The sequence below is a fragment of the Amphimedon queenslandica genome, unplaced genomic scaffold (genome assembly GCF_000090795.2).
Source record: "Amphimedon queenslandica unplaced genomic scaffold, v1.1 AMPQUscaffold_13521, whole genome shotgun sequence".
NCBI classification, from domain to species: Eukaryota; Metazoa; Porifera; class Demospongiae; order Haplosclerida; family Niphatidae; genus Amphimedon; species Amphimedon queenslandica.
The window spans coordinates 711,756-727,757 of record NW_003546243.1 but is presented as its reverse complement, the minus strand read 5'-3'; the positions used below and the strand labels follow the sequence as shown (position 1 = coordinate 727,757).

At 37.2% G+C, this 16,002-nt stretch overlaps 3 protein-coding genes across 3 annotated transcripts; 1 reads left to right on the top strand and 2 right to left on the bottom strand.

Annotated features, from left to right (window-relative positions):
• Positions 1–52: 52 nt before the first annotated feature.
• Positions 53–4,194, bottom strand: LOC100634504 (long-chain-fatty-acid--CoA ligase ACSBG2-like). Its single transcript, XM_019993363.1, has 18 exons — positions 4,083–4,194; positions 3,732–4,001; positions 3,416–3,458; positions 2,965–3,047; positions 2,743–2,868; positions 2,343–2,441; positions 2,206–2,277; positions 2,019–2,159; positions 1,680–1,799; positions 1,547–1,620; positions 1,437–1,491; positions 1,236–1,356; positions 937–1,143; positions 795–877; positions 657–749; positions 505–589; positions 318–415; positions 53–260 (listed from the first exon to the last, which is right to left on the bottom strand). The coding sequence occupies exons 1-18, from the start codon at positions 4,134–4,136 to the stop codon at positions 108–110; spliced, it is 1,977 nt and encodes a 658-aa protein (XP_019848922.1). The 5' UTR covers positions 4,137–4,194; the 3' UTR covers positions 53–107.
• A 28-nt stretch (positions 4,195–4,222) lies between these two features.
• Positions 4,223–8,503, top strand: LOC109580312 (85/88 kDa calcium-independent phospholipase A2-like). The gene is made up of 13 exons (XM_019993351.1): positions 4,223–4,592; positions 4,657–4,719; positions 4,771–5,190; positions 5,389–5,586; positions 5,632–5,727; positions 6,172–6,363; positions 6,514–6,668; positions 6,725–6,888; positions 6,990–7,220; positions 7,399–7,558; positions 7,623–7,693; positions 7,805–8,088; positions 8,207–8,503. Exons 1-13 carry the CDS (start codon positions 4,305–4,307, stop codon positions 8,459–8,461), a joined length of 2,577 nt encoding a protein of 858 aa, XP_019848910.1. The 5' UTR covers positions 4,223–4,304; the 3' UTR covers positions 8,462–8,503.
• A 130-nt stretch (positions 8,504–8,633) lies between these two features.
• LOC100634378 (AP-3 complex subunit delta-1-like) lies at positions 8,634–15,996 on the bottom strand. The gene is made up of 36 exons (XM_020004086.1): positions 15,863–15,996; positions 15,623–15,718; positions 15,470–15,550; positions 15,113–15,193; positions 14,865–14,972; positions 14,748–14,813; positions 14,488–14,691; positions 14,216–14,368; positions 14,063–14,111; positions 13,935–14,004; positions 13,740–13,885; positions 13,612–13,690; positions 13,429–13,555; positions 12,594–12,694; positions 12,396–12,534; positions 12,131–12,223; positions 12,032–12,083; positions 11,895–11,988; positions 11,578–11,845; positions 11,356–11,524; positions 11,172–11,299; positions 10,988–11,070; positions 10,721–10,862; positions 10,651–10,672; positions 10,548–10,595; positions 10,375–10,496; positions 10,257–10,319; positions 9,924–10,199; positions 9,816–9,877; positions 9,694–9,769; positions 9,592–9,643; positions 9,426–9,514; positions 9,279–9,364; positions 9,171–9,228; positions 8,939–9,091; positions 8,634–8,831 (listed from the first exon to the last, which is right to left on the bottom strand). The coding sequence occupies exons 1-36, from the start codon at positions 15,920–15,922 to the stop codon at positions 8,745–8,747; spliced, it is 3,783 nt and encodes a 1,260-aa protein (XP_019859645.1). The 5' UTR covers positions 15,923–15,996; the 3' UTR covers positions 8,634–8,744.
• Positions 15,997–16,002: the final 6 nt, after the last annotated feature.

Here is a 16,002-nt window from a genome sequence, read left to right as displayed (position 1 = left end):
TGGAATTATAATTTTGTGGTAGATCTAAATATGCATTATGCTTTTCATGTGCTTGAAGGTCCAATACAGTAACTAATGATCAATAAATCTAAATATACTGACATAAATCACTGGACAGTTGCCCCATTACTATTAGCAGTAGAGTACATGTGTGTAATATGTTCATGATATTTCTCAATTATAACTCTTCTTTTAACTTTAAGCGTCGCCGTATATTCTCCACCATTGATGCTGAAATCAACTGGCAGTATTGTAAATTTCTACAACAAATCAAAACCATTAAATCACTCACATACTACACTACATCATAAACCAACCTGAATGCGTGCTGCTCTGCTTATTGCTTCTTCATTCACTTTATCAATGCCTTGCTGTATGTACTGCTTCACTAATGGATCTGTTAGCACCTCTGATACTATAATGAAAACAAAGTGTTGTCATTTGTTCTCTCCTTTATTAAAATCTTCTCTCTCAACCTATCTCTCTCTTTAGTTTCTCTCTCACCAGTGGTGGATTCTGATCCAATATCATGCAGTATTCCTTTAGCAATTGGATCAAGTTCATCAGTTGGATTATTCGATTCATCAAACTAATATCAACAATAATTGGATTATCCTCAAGCTATAAATGAGTTTGGTATTATGTTATCGACATACCTTACACTTTATAGTTACAAAAATTGTTAAAAATTGTTGATCATCGCCAATGACCATTGCATTACTTAATAATCTCACTGTCTTTAACATTTTCTGCATAAAAAGCATCACATACACAAGAATGACGATTGATTTTACTTCTTCAATTGGTACTGGTGCTACATTCTCTCCTCCTTTCGTTATTATCATTTCCTTTAAGCGTCCGGTTATATAATAAAAACCTAATAAGAGAAAAGGACAATCATCACTTTAGATAGCTCTTTGTTTGTATTTTGCTGACCATCTTTATCTACACTGCCAATGTCTCCTGAATGAAGCCAGCCCTCTTCATCAAATATTTCCTTCATCTTTGCCTCTTCGTGCAAGTACCCCATAAACACGTTCCTTCCTCTGAGGCATATCTCCCCATCTCTATTAGGACCAGGACTATCCAGCTTTACCTCTGTACCAGGGGCTACCTGACCAACTGAGAATGGCCTGAAACAAGCTATGGAAAGAAAATAGTACATGAATGCATTTAATTGAAGGAGCTTTGGTTCATTGTATGGCTTCATCTATATGTACACACTCTCCACTCACTCGGACTGTTGATGCAGCCAGTTCCTGTGGTTTCACTCATCCCATACATCTGACAGAGTGTGATGTCAAACTGAGCAAAAAACTCGGCCACTGCTCTCGGTAATGGAGCAGCCCCTGTTGCCTGCAGGAGGTGAAAGAGAGAGAAGAAAAAGATAGAAATTAAAAGATAAGAGATGTCGTTAAATTGTAATTGATTCTTACCATCATGATGCAGTTGTTTAAACCCATCTTGCTCCTAAGTCCTTTGAAAACAGCTCTACATGAGTAGTCAAGAGTAAAAATTATTCTTTCATTGAGCATACGGTAATTACTTTTCAGCAATCCAATGACCCCATGAAACATCTCCACCCACTTGTCTCTTTAACTGAGTTTTCTTGCCAATACTCTGAATGCAATACATATATGTACATGCACATTACCAAAGAGATAAGGATCTTATTTTACTTTTGACTTCTCCAGTATAAATCCTTTTAGTCCTGAAATCTCACTAGTTTCTCTCTCGATCACTTCCTTAAATTTTTCCCAAACTCTTGGGACGGCAAAGAAGAGTGTTGGCTGGACCTCCTGATAATAATAACATCAATAACATAACAATAAATAATAATAATAATACTAATGATAATAATAATAATAATAATAGTAAAAGTGAAATTGATCCCCGTGTTATTACACACTTAGGTGATAAACAATTCCATGTGAGTGTTAAACAAGTTTAGCTAAACAACCTACCGTATCTTTCTCTCTCTTTCTCTCTCACTCTCTCTCTCCCTCCTCTTCCATTACCAGTAATGTACTCTTGATTGTTCCTTTCAGTGCATCAGGTTGGGCAAACCACACTGTATGTCCAATCATTACTGCAGCCATTATGTCAATCATCTGAGCTGCTATGTGACTCAATGGCAAATAGCTAATAATACGAAAATTCTGTACAAAAATATAATCAAAAGAGTGTTTCTATGTCCATGAATACCTCATTAAAGTCGTATCTTTTAGCAACTACAAGACCACACCATGTTAGATTATCATGACTTAACATGACACCCTAAAAGAGAAGAGAAGAGAGAGAGAGGAGGGTGATCCTAATCCTATTATTACATATTTGGATACTTTTGGAGATCCAGTAGTCCCTGATGTATAAACAAGTGATGCACAGTGTCCTGGCTTCTGGGCCTCTATCCTCCACTTTAGCTCATAATCTGGTACATCCTATATTCACATGATCAATAATACAAGCACTATATTTTTACAGCATGCATTACATATATACACTAAGGATTGGAGCTGGTACATCCTATCATAAATATGATCCTGATCAACAATACCAACACTAGCATGCATGTATACTAAAGGATTGAAGCTGAATACTACATTAAAAAGTACAGTACATCATTTATTAGCAATAAACAAACCATTGAAAGCTAAAAGCACACACAAAAACTTCATGAAAGGATTGGTTTATTTTTAACATGAGGGTGTTTTGACATGAAGTGTTTGTCTTTTATTTTACTTTTCCACAATCAATGAATTGATCCCAAGAGAGTACACCAGCTTCTTTGTGTCTCGGAGAAACAGGCTGGACTGATTCAGGCAAATACTGAACAATGACCTTTAAATCTGGCAACGAGTCTTTAGCCTAAATAAACAAGTGATGAATATTGTACTGCTTCACCTCTATCCCTCTCTCTCTCTCTCTCTTTCTCTCTCTCTGTCTCCTTTCTTTTCTCTTTACTTCTAGTAGTTTGTTCACTTGAGTCTCGTTTTCGCAAAAGAAAATTTGAGCACGGCAATCTTTAGCGATATACTGACACGTCTCTAAAGGCAACAGATATTAACAAGACAGCAACAAAAATATTAACAAGAACAAAAACAACTCATGATAGCCAAATTATGCATACACAAACATCAAAGCTACAACTTCAGAAAACAAGAATTTTCAGTCAAGAAGAAAGAAATGCCAATAGCTACAGTTTCCAACATAATCAGAAGCCATTAAAGAAAAAAACACAAGAGCATTAAAATGTACATGTACATGTGTGCCATAAATAGTGTACACTGTACATGCAGTCTATATACATTCGTGTGTGTACATGATAGAAAACACATCACAACAGTGGCATAACACAATGAAATTCAGTAAAGAACACATAACAAAAAAACTGTTGCAATATCATCGTCGATACCTTTGTTGTTAGTAGTGTAGATGCCTGTTGCAATACCGCCAGCCTATTTGATATAATGATATCATAATTGGAAATAATAAATCAATTATAACATGAACTGTGGCTCTTACACCCAATATTAAATTAATTAATAATTCAATACTCTTGATTAAATCACTAAAATTCTAATTTCATTTCAAATTATGTGAAGCTAGAGTGTACGCAACTCATAGCAGCAATGCTAGGTATCATTTCTATTTAGCAACAAAAATACATGTTTAGATCTACCATTGTTTATTCCTCCCTCTCTCTCTTCTCCCCCCTCTCTCTCTCTCACCATGATAGCTCCAATATAAGTGAAGAACCACTCAGGGGAATTGAATCCAAGTATCCCAACTCCATGATGTGCCTCCAGTCCAAGCTTTACCATTGATTTAGCAGCTCCACTCACGCTGTCATAATATTCTCTGTAAGTCCAGCTTTTCCAGATCCCACTCTCGCCTCTCTTTACTTTGAGGGCCAGATGCCCAGGATATTTAAGGACAGTCTTTTTAAATGCTTCACAGACGGTGGTGGGTGGCAGCGAGCCAGGGCCAGAGAGGGAGATCTGTGAAAATAATACATGAGTTTACCAAAGGTCAACTTCAGTGAGTCGACCAAAACAAAAGGAGCAGTTCTCTTCTCTTACTTTTACTGATACTTCTTGGTCTGGCTCTGTGGCCCAGTCTTTGCAAGCAGCCATGGTCGTCTTTGCGAGATAAAAGAGCAATGCTGTGTTGTTAAAATGTTTATTGTTTTTAAAATAGCACCTCCAAAAAATATTATTTTAATTAAAATAATTAGCCCCTCCTCCTCATTAGCCATCACATGCAGCCTCCTTATTGTATGATCACAATTAGCACCATCAGCAATGCTCAGGCCTTGGAGAGAGCTAGAGAGCTTGTACAACTCTGAGCTGCCTTTGAGGCGCTGCCGTTCCTCTACTGGGATCTGTCTTTCTGTCAGCGACTTTGAAGACTCCAGCGGAGAAGAGGAAGAGGAAGAACTAGAAGAGGAAAGGGTCAAATACAATGGACCCTCAGCAGTGGTTGCAGACCTCCTCCATATGCCACCAAAGAGACATTATTTCAAGAAGCACAGTAACAGTGTAGGCAGTGGAGGAGACACTCAGAATTTAAATATTGACTTTGTAAGACAGGTATGATATGATATTCATTGCTCTAATTTTTTTTTAATTCATGTTTGTCTCTTTTTGGGTACAGAATAAAAATGAGTACTTTATTTCTGTAGAAGAACCGGATTATTTTAGAAATGGCTTTGAAGAAGTAAAGAAAACATGTCATACCATACGAATGAAGTTTATATCTTTTTTTCAGATCACTGATATCCAGGGAACTGAAGAAGTAGATGGAAAAGGGAGAGTTACATTTCAGAGCTCAAATGGAGTAGAAGAAAGAGATTCAATGACTGATGAAGAGGAAATAGAGACTGATGGAAGACGAGTAGCAATGGATGGGGGAAGAGATGCAGCTGCAGAAAAATTATCATCCTCGCCATATTTCTCTCAAAAACTGACTGGGTTCAGCATGAGCAGTTTCACAACCTCTGCAGCTGTCAGGCCTACTAAACTGATCCCCAATGGAGCTAGCGTAGCACCATCAACACTAGTAGCAAGCAGCAGCAGCAGCTCAACCACTGTGAGTGTGGTTAGTAACGGGATCGAAGAATCTGGTATATTTAAAAATAATGATGTTACAGCTGGTGATCAATCGGCCAATACTGGTCCTCCAATTAGAGTAAGTTGTAAATAGTGATACCATCTATAAATGCTATCTATTTGTTATCAGCTCCTGTTTATCACACTACATATTGTTGTTATTGTTGTTATTTTTTATTTACTATTTTCATTTTGGCAATGAATGTTTTGTTTACAATGACTTAGTATTTTCAAAATAACCGACTATTATTGTTATTCATAATTTGTCCCATTGCAGAGAAAGTCTCCTAAAAGTCCACAGACAGCGTTATTATACCAAAAGCAGTCCAGCACCATAACCAGTACTGTAACTGGTTTGACTAGTAATGCAGAGGGTTTAGGAGCCAGGCATCGCCTCATGAGACCAGAATCAAGAGAAATCACGTTGTGTCTTGATTTAGCAAGAAAAGAGGAAGAAAAGAAGACACAGAAAAAAGTAACAGAAATTGCTGACATTTTAATATTTTCACTTTGTGCTTAGAAATTAGAAGCTTTGATGGAAACAGAGAAAAAATTTATGACCTTGCCATTGCAGAAATCCAAATCAAATGAACTGCACAAGGCCAAAAGCATCAAGGTAAGTACTTGTTTTATTGTCGTCTATTGATCACAAAACCATCTATAGCAGTTGTGAAATGCTACTATACATTGTTGTACTATTGTTGTTATTATTGTAACTTACACATGTTTACTGGATGTAGGAATGTATGTATAACTTTATGTATAGTTTTCCGGTTGAGTAAACTTTAAATTACATTATTGAGTTAATGCAGTGTGAGTCAGTGTAAATTATTACTCCATATCTGAGAAGATTGCATAAGAAAAAAAGTATTAAAATGGAGAATTTTTCTTATCATTTTTAGCAAAATTTGCCCAATTTTGTGACAAGCAAAAACCCATTGGTCCATTGTCACAAAATTATAGAAATGCAGAATTTTTTATTTTTTATTTTTGGCAAAATTTTGTAGCAGCTTTAAAGTTTTCAGCTAAAATTTTAATCTCACCATATCACTCATTCTAGAATCTCCGTAAGATGCTAACAAATCCTGAAATTGATCCCAATGCCACCGATCATCATCATGACACACCTCTTCACACGTTTGTGCGTAAAAGCAAAAATGACCTGTTAGTGGCTCTACTGACGTCAAGCAAAGGAGTGAGGATCGACGAGAGAGATGGAGACTTCAATACACCTCTGCATATTGCTGCAAGGGTAAATACATAATTTCATTGTTAACATTATTTAAGATTTAATCTCTCTCTCTCTCTCTCATAAGATTTCCTCACTTTTAATTTAAATCTCTCATTTCTTCTTCTCACATGTTTAAGATATGTCCTCACATTTAATCTTCTTCTTACATAGAAAGGAGAAAAGTTAATAATTAGGACGTTAATAGCATTTGGGGCTGACCTATCAGCACTTGACGCACACAACCAGACTCCGATTGACCTCGCTAAAGGAAAAATTAAAGAGAAAATAAAAAGCTTTGCAGTAAAACCGAAGATAATGTCACCGGCGTAAGACAATAAAAAATGATTCAGCTGCTATGACTCTTTCTCTCTCTCTTCCTCAGACGTCCAAGAGGATTTAGTGTGTTAAGTCAAAACCTGCCTTGTGCTCCGGAGACGATTGGGTTCTACCTGAGCTGGAGGAGGGAGGCCAGACTCTGTCTCGACATGGAGAATGAAATAACAAGAATGCTAAAAGAGGAAGAGCATAACGACATCAGTCAAGCAGGTACGACAATTAATACCTGGGTCAATTAAGCGGACCAAAAATATAAACATAGCTTTTAGCATAAAATTACTTTTAATATACTATTATTATTTTTTCAACAGCTGCTGGTTTCATGCAGCTGGGTGATGTATACAAATGGCGGAAGACAAGAGTAGGTCAGGCAGTCCCTGGGAACTCGATATTGTTTCTTGATGGAGGAGGAATGAGAGGACTCATGAGCATTGAAATATTGATGGACATTGAGGAAAGGACTGGACAAAGGATTATTGACCTCTTTGACTGGATAGTGGGAACCAGCACTGGAGGAATAATAGCATTAGCTCTTGTTTATGGTGAGAGGGAGAGAGGGAGAGAGGGGGAGGGAGGGAGGGAGGGAAAGAGGGAGGAAATGAAATGAATGGATAAAGAAGAGTGACAATAAAGAGATCAAGAGAAAGAGAAAAGGAAGAATATGGCTTATAAAAACCATAACTGACTAACTGAATCCCATTCAAACTGTTTTCTCTTCAGGTCACATGACACTGAGTGATATTAGAGATATGTACATTAAAATAGCTCCGGATGTTTTTGGTGGCTCAATCTTCCAAGCAGGCAATCGTTCGGAGGCAATGGAGAAAGTAATGATGGAAATATTCAAAGATACAAAAATGAAAGACATCAGAGAACCAAAGTACAGTGATAATACTATGTGTAGTATATTATTAAATGTATTATTAATTTTATTATTATTACAGGGTGATGATAACGGCTGTCAGTATGGGAAATCTTGAAGTTGAATTTTTTGATAATTTTAGCCACGATGACGGTAAAACTATAAAACTAACATGTGTTTGACATAATGTACACCTTTAACCCTTGCAAGTACATTCTTGCACACCCTTGTACATTCTTGCATATTCTTGTATATTACCTGTAGTTCCGGTGTGGATGGCAGCCAGAGCGACCAGTGCAGCACCAATGTACTTCACATCCTTCAATGGTTACGTTGATGGAGGAGTGAAGGCCAACAATCCAAGCGAGTTTGCCATGAGCAAAATAAGAGATTATCACGACACAAAGTCAATGGAGCAGCCTCACTTCTCTGTTGCTGTTTCCGTGGGGACCGGACACATACACAATCCCAAGAAAAAAGTCAGTGGAAACTTGAATCCGACAAGTTTATTTACTCCAAAGAACATGCTGGACCTTCTATTGAACGCAGTAAGACAGAGAGAGAGAGGGGGGGAAACAAAAGTATTGTTAACATCAAATTTTACATGTATGCAACTTACCAAAGTTTGAGGTGTCGAATTAATGAATCTTGCTGTCTTTTCATTAGGTCAGTGGTTCTGAAGAAGTCTCGCGCAAGTTTGCTAACCAGTGCAAGGAGGTTGGTACCAAATACTATCGGTTCAATCCTTTCCTTGAACAAGAAATTAGTGCAAATGAGACTGACTCAAAGAAACTCGTCAAGTTGATAAATAAAGCAAAGTTGTATCTACTCGAGCAAGATGTTCTGGCCTTGCTTCTTCAAATGTATCACACTTTCCAAGAGTTAGACTACTTAGGAGAAAGTGTAACTGATTTCTTTTGATTTTTATGGAGTGCTATGTATCACTAATAATTTAATAATAATAATGACATTTAAAATTGATTCTTTAATTTTATTCTTTTTGAGCAAAATTGACATTATTTCTTTATTGTAAATTTGCCAATCAATTAATAACAAATTGTTACAAAAATTATCAATTAATAATAATAATAATAGTAAATTGCCATTATCAATAAATTAAATTTTCAGCTAAAGAGATAATAATAATAAGTACAAACACACAAAACCACCTGCTTTACTATACACGTCCGTACACCCTCACTCCTCACACCACATTCTTCAGTTCATCCATTAGACTAGAAACCAAACGACTGTCACTTCCTTTAGCACTAACAGCAATCTTAGTATCACCCTACAAGATATTAATAATAATAATAGTAATAATAATAATAATAATAATAATAATAATAATAATAACAAAGCAACAATGATGTAGTAAAATGGCGAGTCTATATCTACCTGTGATTTAACAAGTATACAGATGTGATGGCCGGCAATAGAGCAGCCATACAGCGAGGCACTGTCAGAGGACTGCTCTACAATACTGAGGTGAAGTGTAGTCATTATGGCACTGAGGGAGCCAAAGAAAGTACTAGTCTTAGTAAAATTGCACTATGAAAGAGAAATGAAGAGAGAGAGAGTGAGGTAGAAATGTTAGTAACACAATTATATTAAAAAGAATATCACCGACTTTAACTGAGACTGTCTCTGAGAGATTACCAGAGCTCAAGAGAGCAGCAAACCTGTCCCTAAAGGAACAACAAGAACAATAATGAATCGCTTTCAAGCTACGGCTTACTGAGGCAATTTAGTTGGACATATAAAAGATGATGGAGATAATGTGAGCTTGAAATCAATTTTATCTTGAGCAGTACCACTGTCACTCTGAGAATAAACATAAAATTAAAAAAACATAAAATAAAAATAATCATAAATAAATAAATACTTTCATCATGTAAGTGACAGTTCCCCTCAGTTTCTGTGTCATGTAGAATTCTTGGACAGTAAACATGAACTGACACTCATTAGCAGTGCCTGGAGAGAGAGAGAGAGAGAGAGAGAGAAAAGGAGGACCATTCAATTTCAATATTAAAAATAAGTATAAATCCTACCAGGGGGTAGCTGGAACGGCACAGGGACGCTTGATTGAGCAGAGACTCCACTCTATTTTTAGCAAATAAATTAAACAAATAATATGCAATAACTAGTCAAACCGGTCTTTCCAGTTTAGCATTGAGCGAGTCCAATACGTTGAAGTCAAGCGAGGTGAGCTGAAGGGAGCTCTTGTTACTGTGACAGATCGAGTAATCATTATCATATGCAATGAGCTGCTTACTTGAACACAATAGCAACGGTGATTCCATTGTTGTACATTGGATTGGCTTTGATATCATAAGACTAAGAGAAGAATAAAGACATAAAGAAGATATGTACATGTACTTACTAGTTTGAGGTTCTCATCCTCGGCTAATAGTTTAAATGTTGTTCCTGTTTCAGTACTGCTGGTTGATACCTCATCCAGTCCTAATTCTAACAACTCACTAGTGGCACTGACCCCACTCTTAGCCACGCCTACACTAGGAATAGACTCTGTCCCTGCAGAGTCGGATTTACGAGATTTCTTCCCACTTTTAGATGATCGCTTCTCTCCTTTTGACTTCCTTTCTTTCTTGACTTTAGTCTCTTTTACTTCAGCTGCTGGCTCAGTCACAGTTTCAACCTACAGCAATGCAAGACAGTCGATCAGCTTAGTCACACGATACAAGTCTCTATTCACCTTTTCTTCTGTTACTTTAGCATCAGAAGAAGAGAGCCAAAAGTCAAGACTGTCCATATCATCCTATGTTGGTGGGTGTGTTCAATAAACTATAGTCACACCCACATTATAAGCTTACCTTTTTAGTTTCCTCAACTGGTGCTGGTTTCTTCTTTTCTTTAGTTTTTGGTTGCGGTTCAGGTACTGAAGGAGTTTCATCTTCGACATCCTCAAAATCTAATAATACATTAGGTGTGGCCTCTGAGAATGATATATATAATTAATGAAAAGGAGAGAAATGGTCAAAATTACCGTCTTCTTTCTTAGTCTTTTCCTTCTTTGATTTCTTCTTCTTCTTTCCTTTCACTTCAGCACTTGCCTCCTCCTCCACTTTCTCCTCCTTCCTCCTCCACCTCCTCCTCCTCTTCTTCTCCTTTCTATTTGATGGAGTCAAGGCACACGTTACACAAAAAGTACGTTTTTACATCTTTTTTGGATTTCTTTGACGATCTTTTCTTGCTTGATTTCTTTTTATCACCTTTCTTCTTTTTCTCTTCGACGGGTTGGGCGTCTTGTGATACAACACGATGAGTACGGACTGGTAGGGCCTCATCATCTCTTAAAGGCCTGGAGGAGAAAGAGGGAGGGGAGAGAGAGAGAGGGGGGGAGAGAGAGAGGGAGGGGGAGAGAGAGAGAGAGGGGGGGAGAGAGAGGGATGAAATAAAACTGAGAAGATTAGAGCTAGTACTCACTCATCAAGATTAACGTTTAATTTTTTGGCAAGATCATCCGCTAACTGATCAGTTGTATCATCAGGATCAGACTCAAGAGCTCCCTGCAATTAACAATATATTATATGATATACTGAAATATACCAACAATATACAGTATGCAAACACATAGTATACTGACGTATACTAAGTTCAGTATACTTACTTCAGGGAGTTCGGCTGTAGTGTCCACAACAGGTCTAGAGACAGCCTCTTCCTCTTCGTGTCTTCCTTTCCTCTTCTTACCTTTCTTTCCTTTCTTTGACTTTAAAGCATCCCTCACTGACGGAGCCTCTATAAAAGAGAATTACACAATATAAATCCATCTTATACATGTATACTTCTCTCACCAATAATCAAAGGCACTCCCAGTTCTAGTTTACTAATTCCTGGTACTTCTTTGGCAGCTGCTGGTTTCTCTATCTCTTCTATTGGAGCCTCTTGTTTTCTCTTAGCAGCTGGAGAGGCTTTCAAGTAATGAGGATTGTTCTCAATATTCTGACGCCTGATCTCACGGGCCTATTAATTGATATTAAAAATAGTCAATTAATAACTATTATTATTACTATTACTTTTTTCATTTCTTCTTCGTCGTCCTCTGGATAGCCACCATCCTCCTCATCCTCTCCTTTCCCTCGGTGCTTCTTCCCTTTCTTCTTTCCCTTCCCCTTGTCCTTCTTCTTTCTGGAGGTCTCTGGAGTACCGATATCATCGTCCTGATAAAACGGAGTCCGGTGAGAGTCGGCAGACAAAATTCCAAAGAAGTTAGTGGTGGTCTCATCTTCCATGTCGTCTTCACTGTCACTGGGAGGATCATTTATCCACTTGTCTAAATCAAGGCTAGAGAGAAGAGAGAGAGAAATCAAGAGCCTCTTCTTCCTCTCCTTACCCTTCAGGGACTGGAACTTTCTTTTGAGCTTTTGGTGCCACCGGGTTCAAATCTCCGGCAAACAGTTTCTGTAGTTCATCGGCAACGGCTGCACCTATAAACTCGTCAAACCAGTTTTAAAAACCAGGCTATACTACCTTTACTCTGTAGCTTGACAATGTACTTCATCAGTTGGAGTATGCCACAAGCCTGTAATGAGATCACATGATGGTCACATGATGTGTGGTCCTCCTTACCCTCTCTTGAACTTCAAGATCACTGCTTTGCATGAAAACTGGTAACTTCTCAACTAGCATTGCCCCCACCTCTTCCACAGCCTCAGTACTACCCTATTATCCATATATTAGTTATTAAAGTGTAGCACTTTATTCCTTTAAAACAGATACATGTACGTGTACATGCACTAGCAATACATAAGAATACTTGTACTAACATTATACATGTATGTTAGTAGCAACTAGTTAGTCACATATACAAAAGTTATTATGTTCTACTTATTACCTCTGCTTCAGCTTTGACTAGTATGCTGGCGTATAGTTTGACAATGTTTTGAACAAAAACAGCTTGAATGTGTCCAGGGAGATCAGTAATGCGAGGATTGATGAGTGCCTCCATCACTGGCTGGGGATTGGATAAATGTCTGGAGAGAAGGAGGGAGAAAAAAAATTATTAGAAGGGACAATTTACATTATGGCTCACTCTGAGAATTCTCCTACAATCCAAGCAGCTGCATAGAGTACTTCACAGGGTCCGTTCTTATTACTACTAACAAACAACTGAGTGTTTTCAACAATGGTAGCCTGAAGGATAGGAGAGATAATAAAGTAAAGTAACTTTTAAAATTCATAAAAAATCCAAACTTGATCGGAATCAGCTTAAACTTTCTACACAACATAAGAACATGTATATGCATCAGAAAAAATTATAAAAATAAAGAATCCTCTCCTTTTAATTTTTGATGAAATTTGGCTGAAGACCCTGTACTATAGTACAGGGACTTTGGGCCAATTTTGGAGTAACTTTAAAAATTCATTAAAAAAATCCAAACTTGATCGGAATCAGCTTAAACTTTCTACACAACATAAGAACATGTATATGCATCAGAAAAAATTATAAAAATAAAGAATCCTCTCCTATTAATTTTTGGTGAAATTTGGCTGAAGACCCTGTTATAGTACAGGGACTTTAGGCCGATTTTGGAGTAACTTTAAAAATTCATTAAAAATCCAAACTTGATCGGAATCAGCTCAAACTTTCTACACAACACAAGAACATGTATATGCATCAGAAAAAATTATAAAAATGAAGAATTCTCTCCCTTTCATTTTTGCCAAAATTTTGCTAAAGACCCTGTACTATAGTACAGGGATTTTTGCCTGATTTTGGAGCAACTTATATATACATGTACATTGTACATGCAGTGATCAAAATTATGCATAATATGCTACTCACTGAGATGATATGTCTCATTATAAACTACTACACTTGTACATACCATGTTTCAATAATTACTATACTCTTATCTCTTGCTTACCATTTGCCTAACACAAAAAGGCCGGACATCTTTAACTCGAATCGTAACGTCCAACATTTGAGACGCTATCAACTTCCCATGCCTCGTGCCCTCAAACCTCGTCATCTCAACTAATATAGTAATATACCTAATAATTAAATAAAAATTAAATCAATTATTTAATAATAATATTTAATTACTTACCATTCAAAATTAGTGATGTGAGAGTAGCCCTTATACGAACACATTGTAATGATCTTCTCTATCACTATGTCTCTAAAAACTAGAAACAGGTTTGACGAGTTATAGAAACGAGTAAGAGACTGGCTTACAAGTGCTCTCTGTGGTATCAATGTATCCGAGAAGACTCCGAACCAACTCATTGATGTTCTTCTTGTTTGCCATCCCAACTATGAGCTCAAGGGCTCTGATACGTATTGACTCATCTCTATCCTCCATACAGTCCATAATGATATCCCTAGAGGGGCAATAATGACTATATGTGTGTATGTGATATAATGGCTCACTTGACTTGAGCTACTGCCTTTGGTTGCTGAACTATGATGGACGACATTGCTAATAGACCAAGATACTTCACTGTATTGAGAGAGGGGGAGATATTTAGTAATGATAATAATAATAACAATAATCTCACAATTTTGATCAGCATCTTCCATAAATAGACGTAGCTTGGACACACACAACTAAAAGAGAAGAGAGAGACAGAGAGAGAGAGAGAGAGGGGGGGGGGAAGGAGAGAAGAATAAGGACATTAAACCATATTACTATGTATAGGTATGTACATTACCTGCATCATTGAAGTGTTTGTAGGCATACCAGCAACAACAGTAGCCACACACTCATAAAGGAGTGACATTGCTGATGTGCTATGAATTAGACTAGTTAGTGGCTCTGCTAGCTTCTTTCCTAATCTCGGCTCCAACGGACACAAAGAACCAAACTAGAGAAGGAGGATAATGTACTTGTATGTACAATTGTACGTAAGAAAAATGTAATAATCTTTTAAAGTGTTAAAACTGTGCTATTGATACCATTAATTTCATTAATTGCATTCCTCACCAGTTTAATAATCTTAATCAACATCCAGTTATTAGATGAATTATTCATGAGCTTGAAAAGTGTCGGAGCAAGCGATAGGTAATTCTTAGGATTCTTCTGAGCCAGTTCACATATCACACTAACTGCAGCACACTGGACGCCAGGATCAGGATCCTCTAGACAATTCTTGAGACGTGGGAACGCTGGTCGGAGTGCGTCTGGGAACTATGGGATGGTAAAGAAGTATGGCTAATTGTAGGAAAGTAAAATGGCCGACGTACTTTTAAGAATATTTTGTATAAAACGACCACAGCTTTTTTCTTAATGTATGGTCTACTGGAGGAGGTCTGAGTGAAGAGAAAGAGAGTGGAAATAAATCGATAGACTCAACAACTTACCAGCGTGAGGACATCGTTGGCCAGATCTCTCGCTATGTCAGGAGTAACAAAACACGATAGACCAGTTAGTGCCAAACCAGCTTCGTATTGATTAGGACTAGACAAATCCTTCAAAGAAAAAGAAGAGAAAGAAATTAGAATTAAGTATATACTAAACCACTTTGCAAGATAAATGTATGTACATGTCATGTATAATGTAGTATTCCACCTCATTCTCTTTCATTTTCTCTCCTCTCTTTCGTCCTTACTTTCTTAATCATGTTAGTGGTGAGCATGACCAGGTCAAGGTCATCATAGAAACACTGAGTTGCTGCCAGATACCCAATACGCTGGGGGGGGGGGAAGAAAACAAAAAACGATAAATAATAATGTACATTTTTGATAACATCTACAATCAATGATGAAAAAACAACAGCTAGTACTATAACAGCTACAAATACAACTAGTCCTACCCCTCATTATCTACTATGTAGTAGAGTAGACCATTAAATGTATGTATACTTGTGCAATTGTACTATTAGTGAATGTGAATGTCACTAAATTGATGTGAATGAGATAAATGTGACACGTTGAGTATGTACATGTACATGTGCTCTTCGTTTTACCTTGTATGTGAATTTTGATGAACTCATCACTTCAATGATGTTAAAAGCCGCCCACGTAATATCATAGCCCAACATTTGAAGCTACAGTAAAAAAAATAATAATTGACCTTCTCCGCCCCCTCCCTTTCTCTCTCTCTCTTTTCTTTCTCTTACATAGGTCAGTTTAGATATGGCGTTTGCTTTTACGGTGATGTTTCCTTGCTTTAATTCTCTCTTGATCTCTGCCATACATGACGATATGAATTGTGACTAAAGGAGGGAAAAAAGAGTTTTTTAAAAAACATATAAACAGCTTGCTATGACACTAATGAGTGTTTAAGGTGTACCAATTACTATTAATAATCATTATTAATATCAGTAAACTCTCGAAGAATCATCTCTCCGTGCACGTACCTCAGAGCCTCTGTGAGACCTGATGCCACGCACGAGATCACTGAGCGTCTTCTCAAACATATTCTACACAAGCAAAGAGGGATTTAGACGAGCACAAAAACTAAGAAGAAATGGAGGAAAACCTCGCCTCTTGAGCAATC

Excerpts from the sequence above, each read along its gene's own strand:
- LOC100634504 (XM_019993363.1), bottom strand. The coding sequence starts at position 4,136 with ATGGCTGCTTGCAAAGACTGGGCCACAGAGCCAGACCAAGAAGTATCA. Across the intron at positions 3,459-3,731 it reads CTTATATTGGAGCTATCATG|GCTGGCGGTATTGCAACAGG; the intron begins GTGAGAGAGAGA and ends TATATCAAATAG. Across the intron at positions 590-656 it reads TTGTAACTATAAAGTGTAAG|TTTGATGAATCGAATAATCC; the intron begins GTATGTCGATAA and ends TGTTGATATTAG.
- LOC109580312 (XM_019993351.1), top strand. The coding sequence starts at position 4,305 with ATGCTCAGGCCTTGGAGAGAGCTAGAGAGCTTGTACAACTCTGAGCTG. Across the intron at positions 5,728-6,171 it reads ACAAGGCCAAAAGCATCAAG|AATCTCCGTAAGATGCTAAC; the intron begins GTAAGTACTTGT and ends CACTCATTCTAG. Across the intron at positions 6,364-6,513 it reads CTCTGCATATTGCTGCAAGG|AAAGGAGAAAAGTTAATAAT; the intron begins GTAAATACATAA and ends CTTCTTACATAG.
- LOC100634378 (XM_020004086.1), bottom strand. The coding sequence starts at position 15,922 with ATGTTTGAGAAGACGCTCAGTGATCTCGTGCGTGGCATCAGGTCTCAC. Across the intron at positions 14,973-15,112 it reads CCACTAACATGATTAAGAAA|GATTTGTCTAGTCCTAATCA; the intron begins GTAAGGACGAAA and ends TTTTCTTTGAAG. Across the intron at positions 10,596-10,650 it reads AGGAGAAGAAGAGGAGGAGG|GAAAGAAGAAGAAGAAATCA; the intron begins AGGTGGAGGAGG and ends CTGAAGTGAAAG.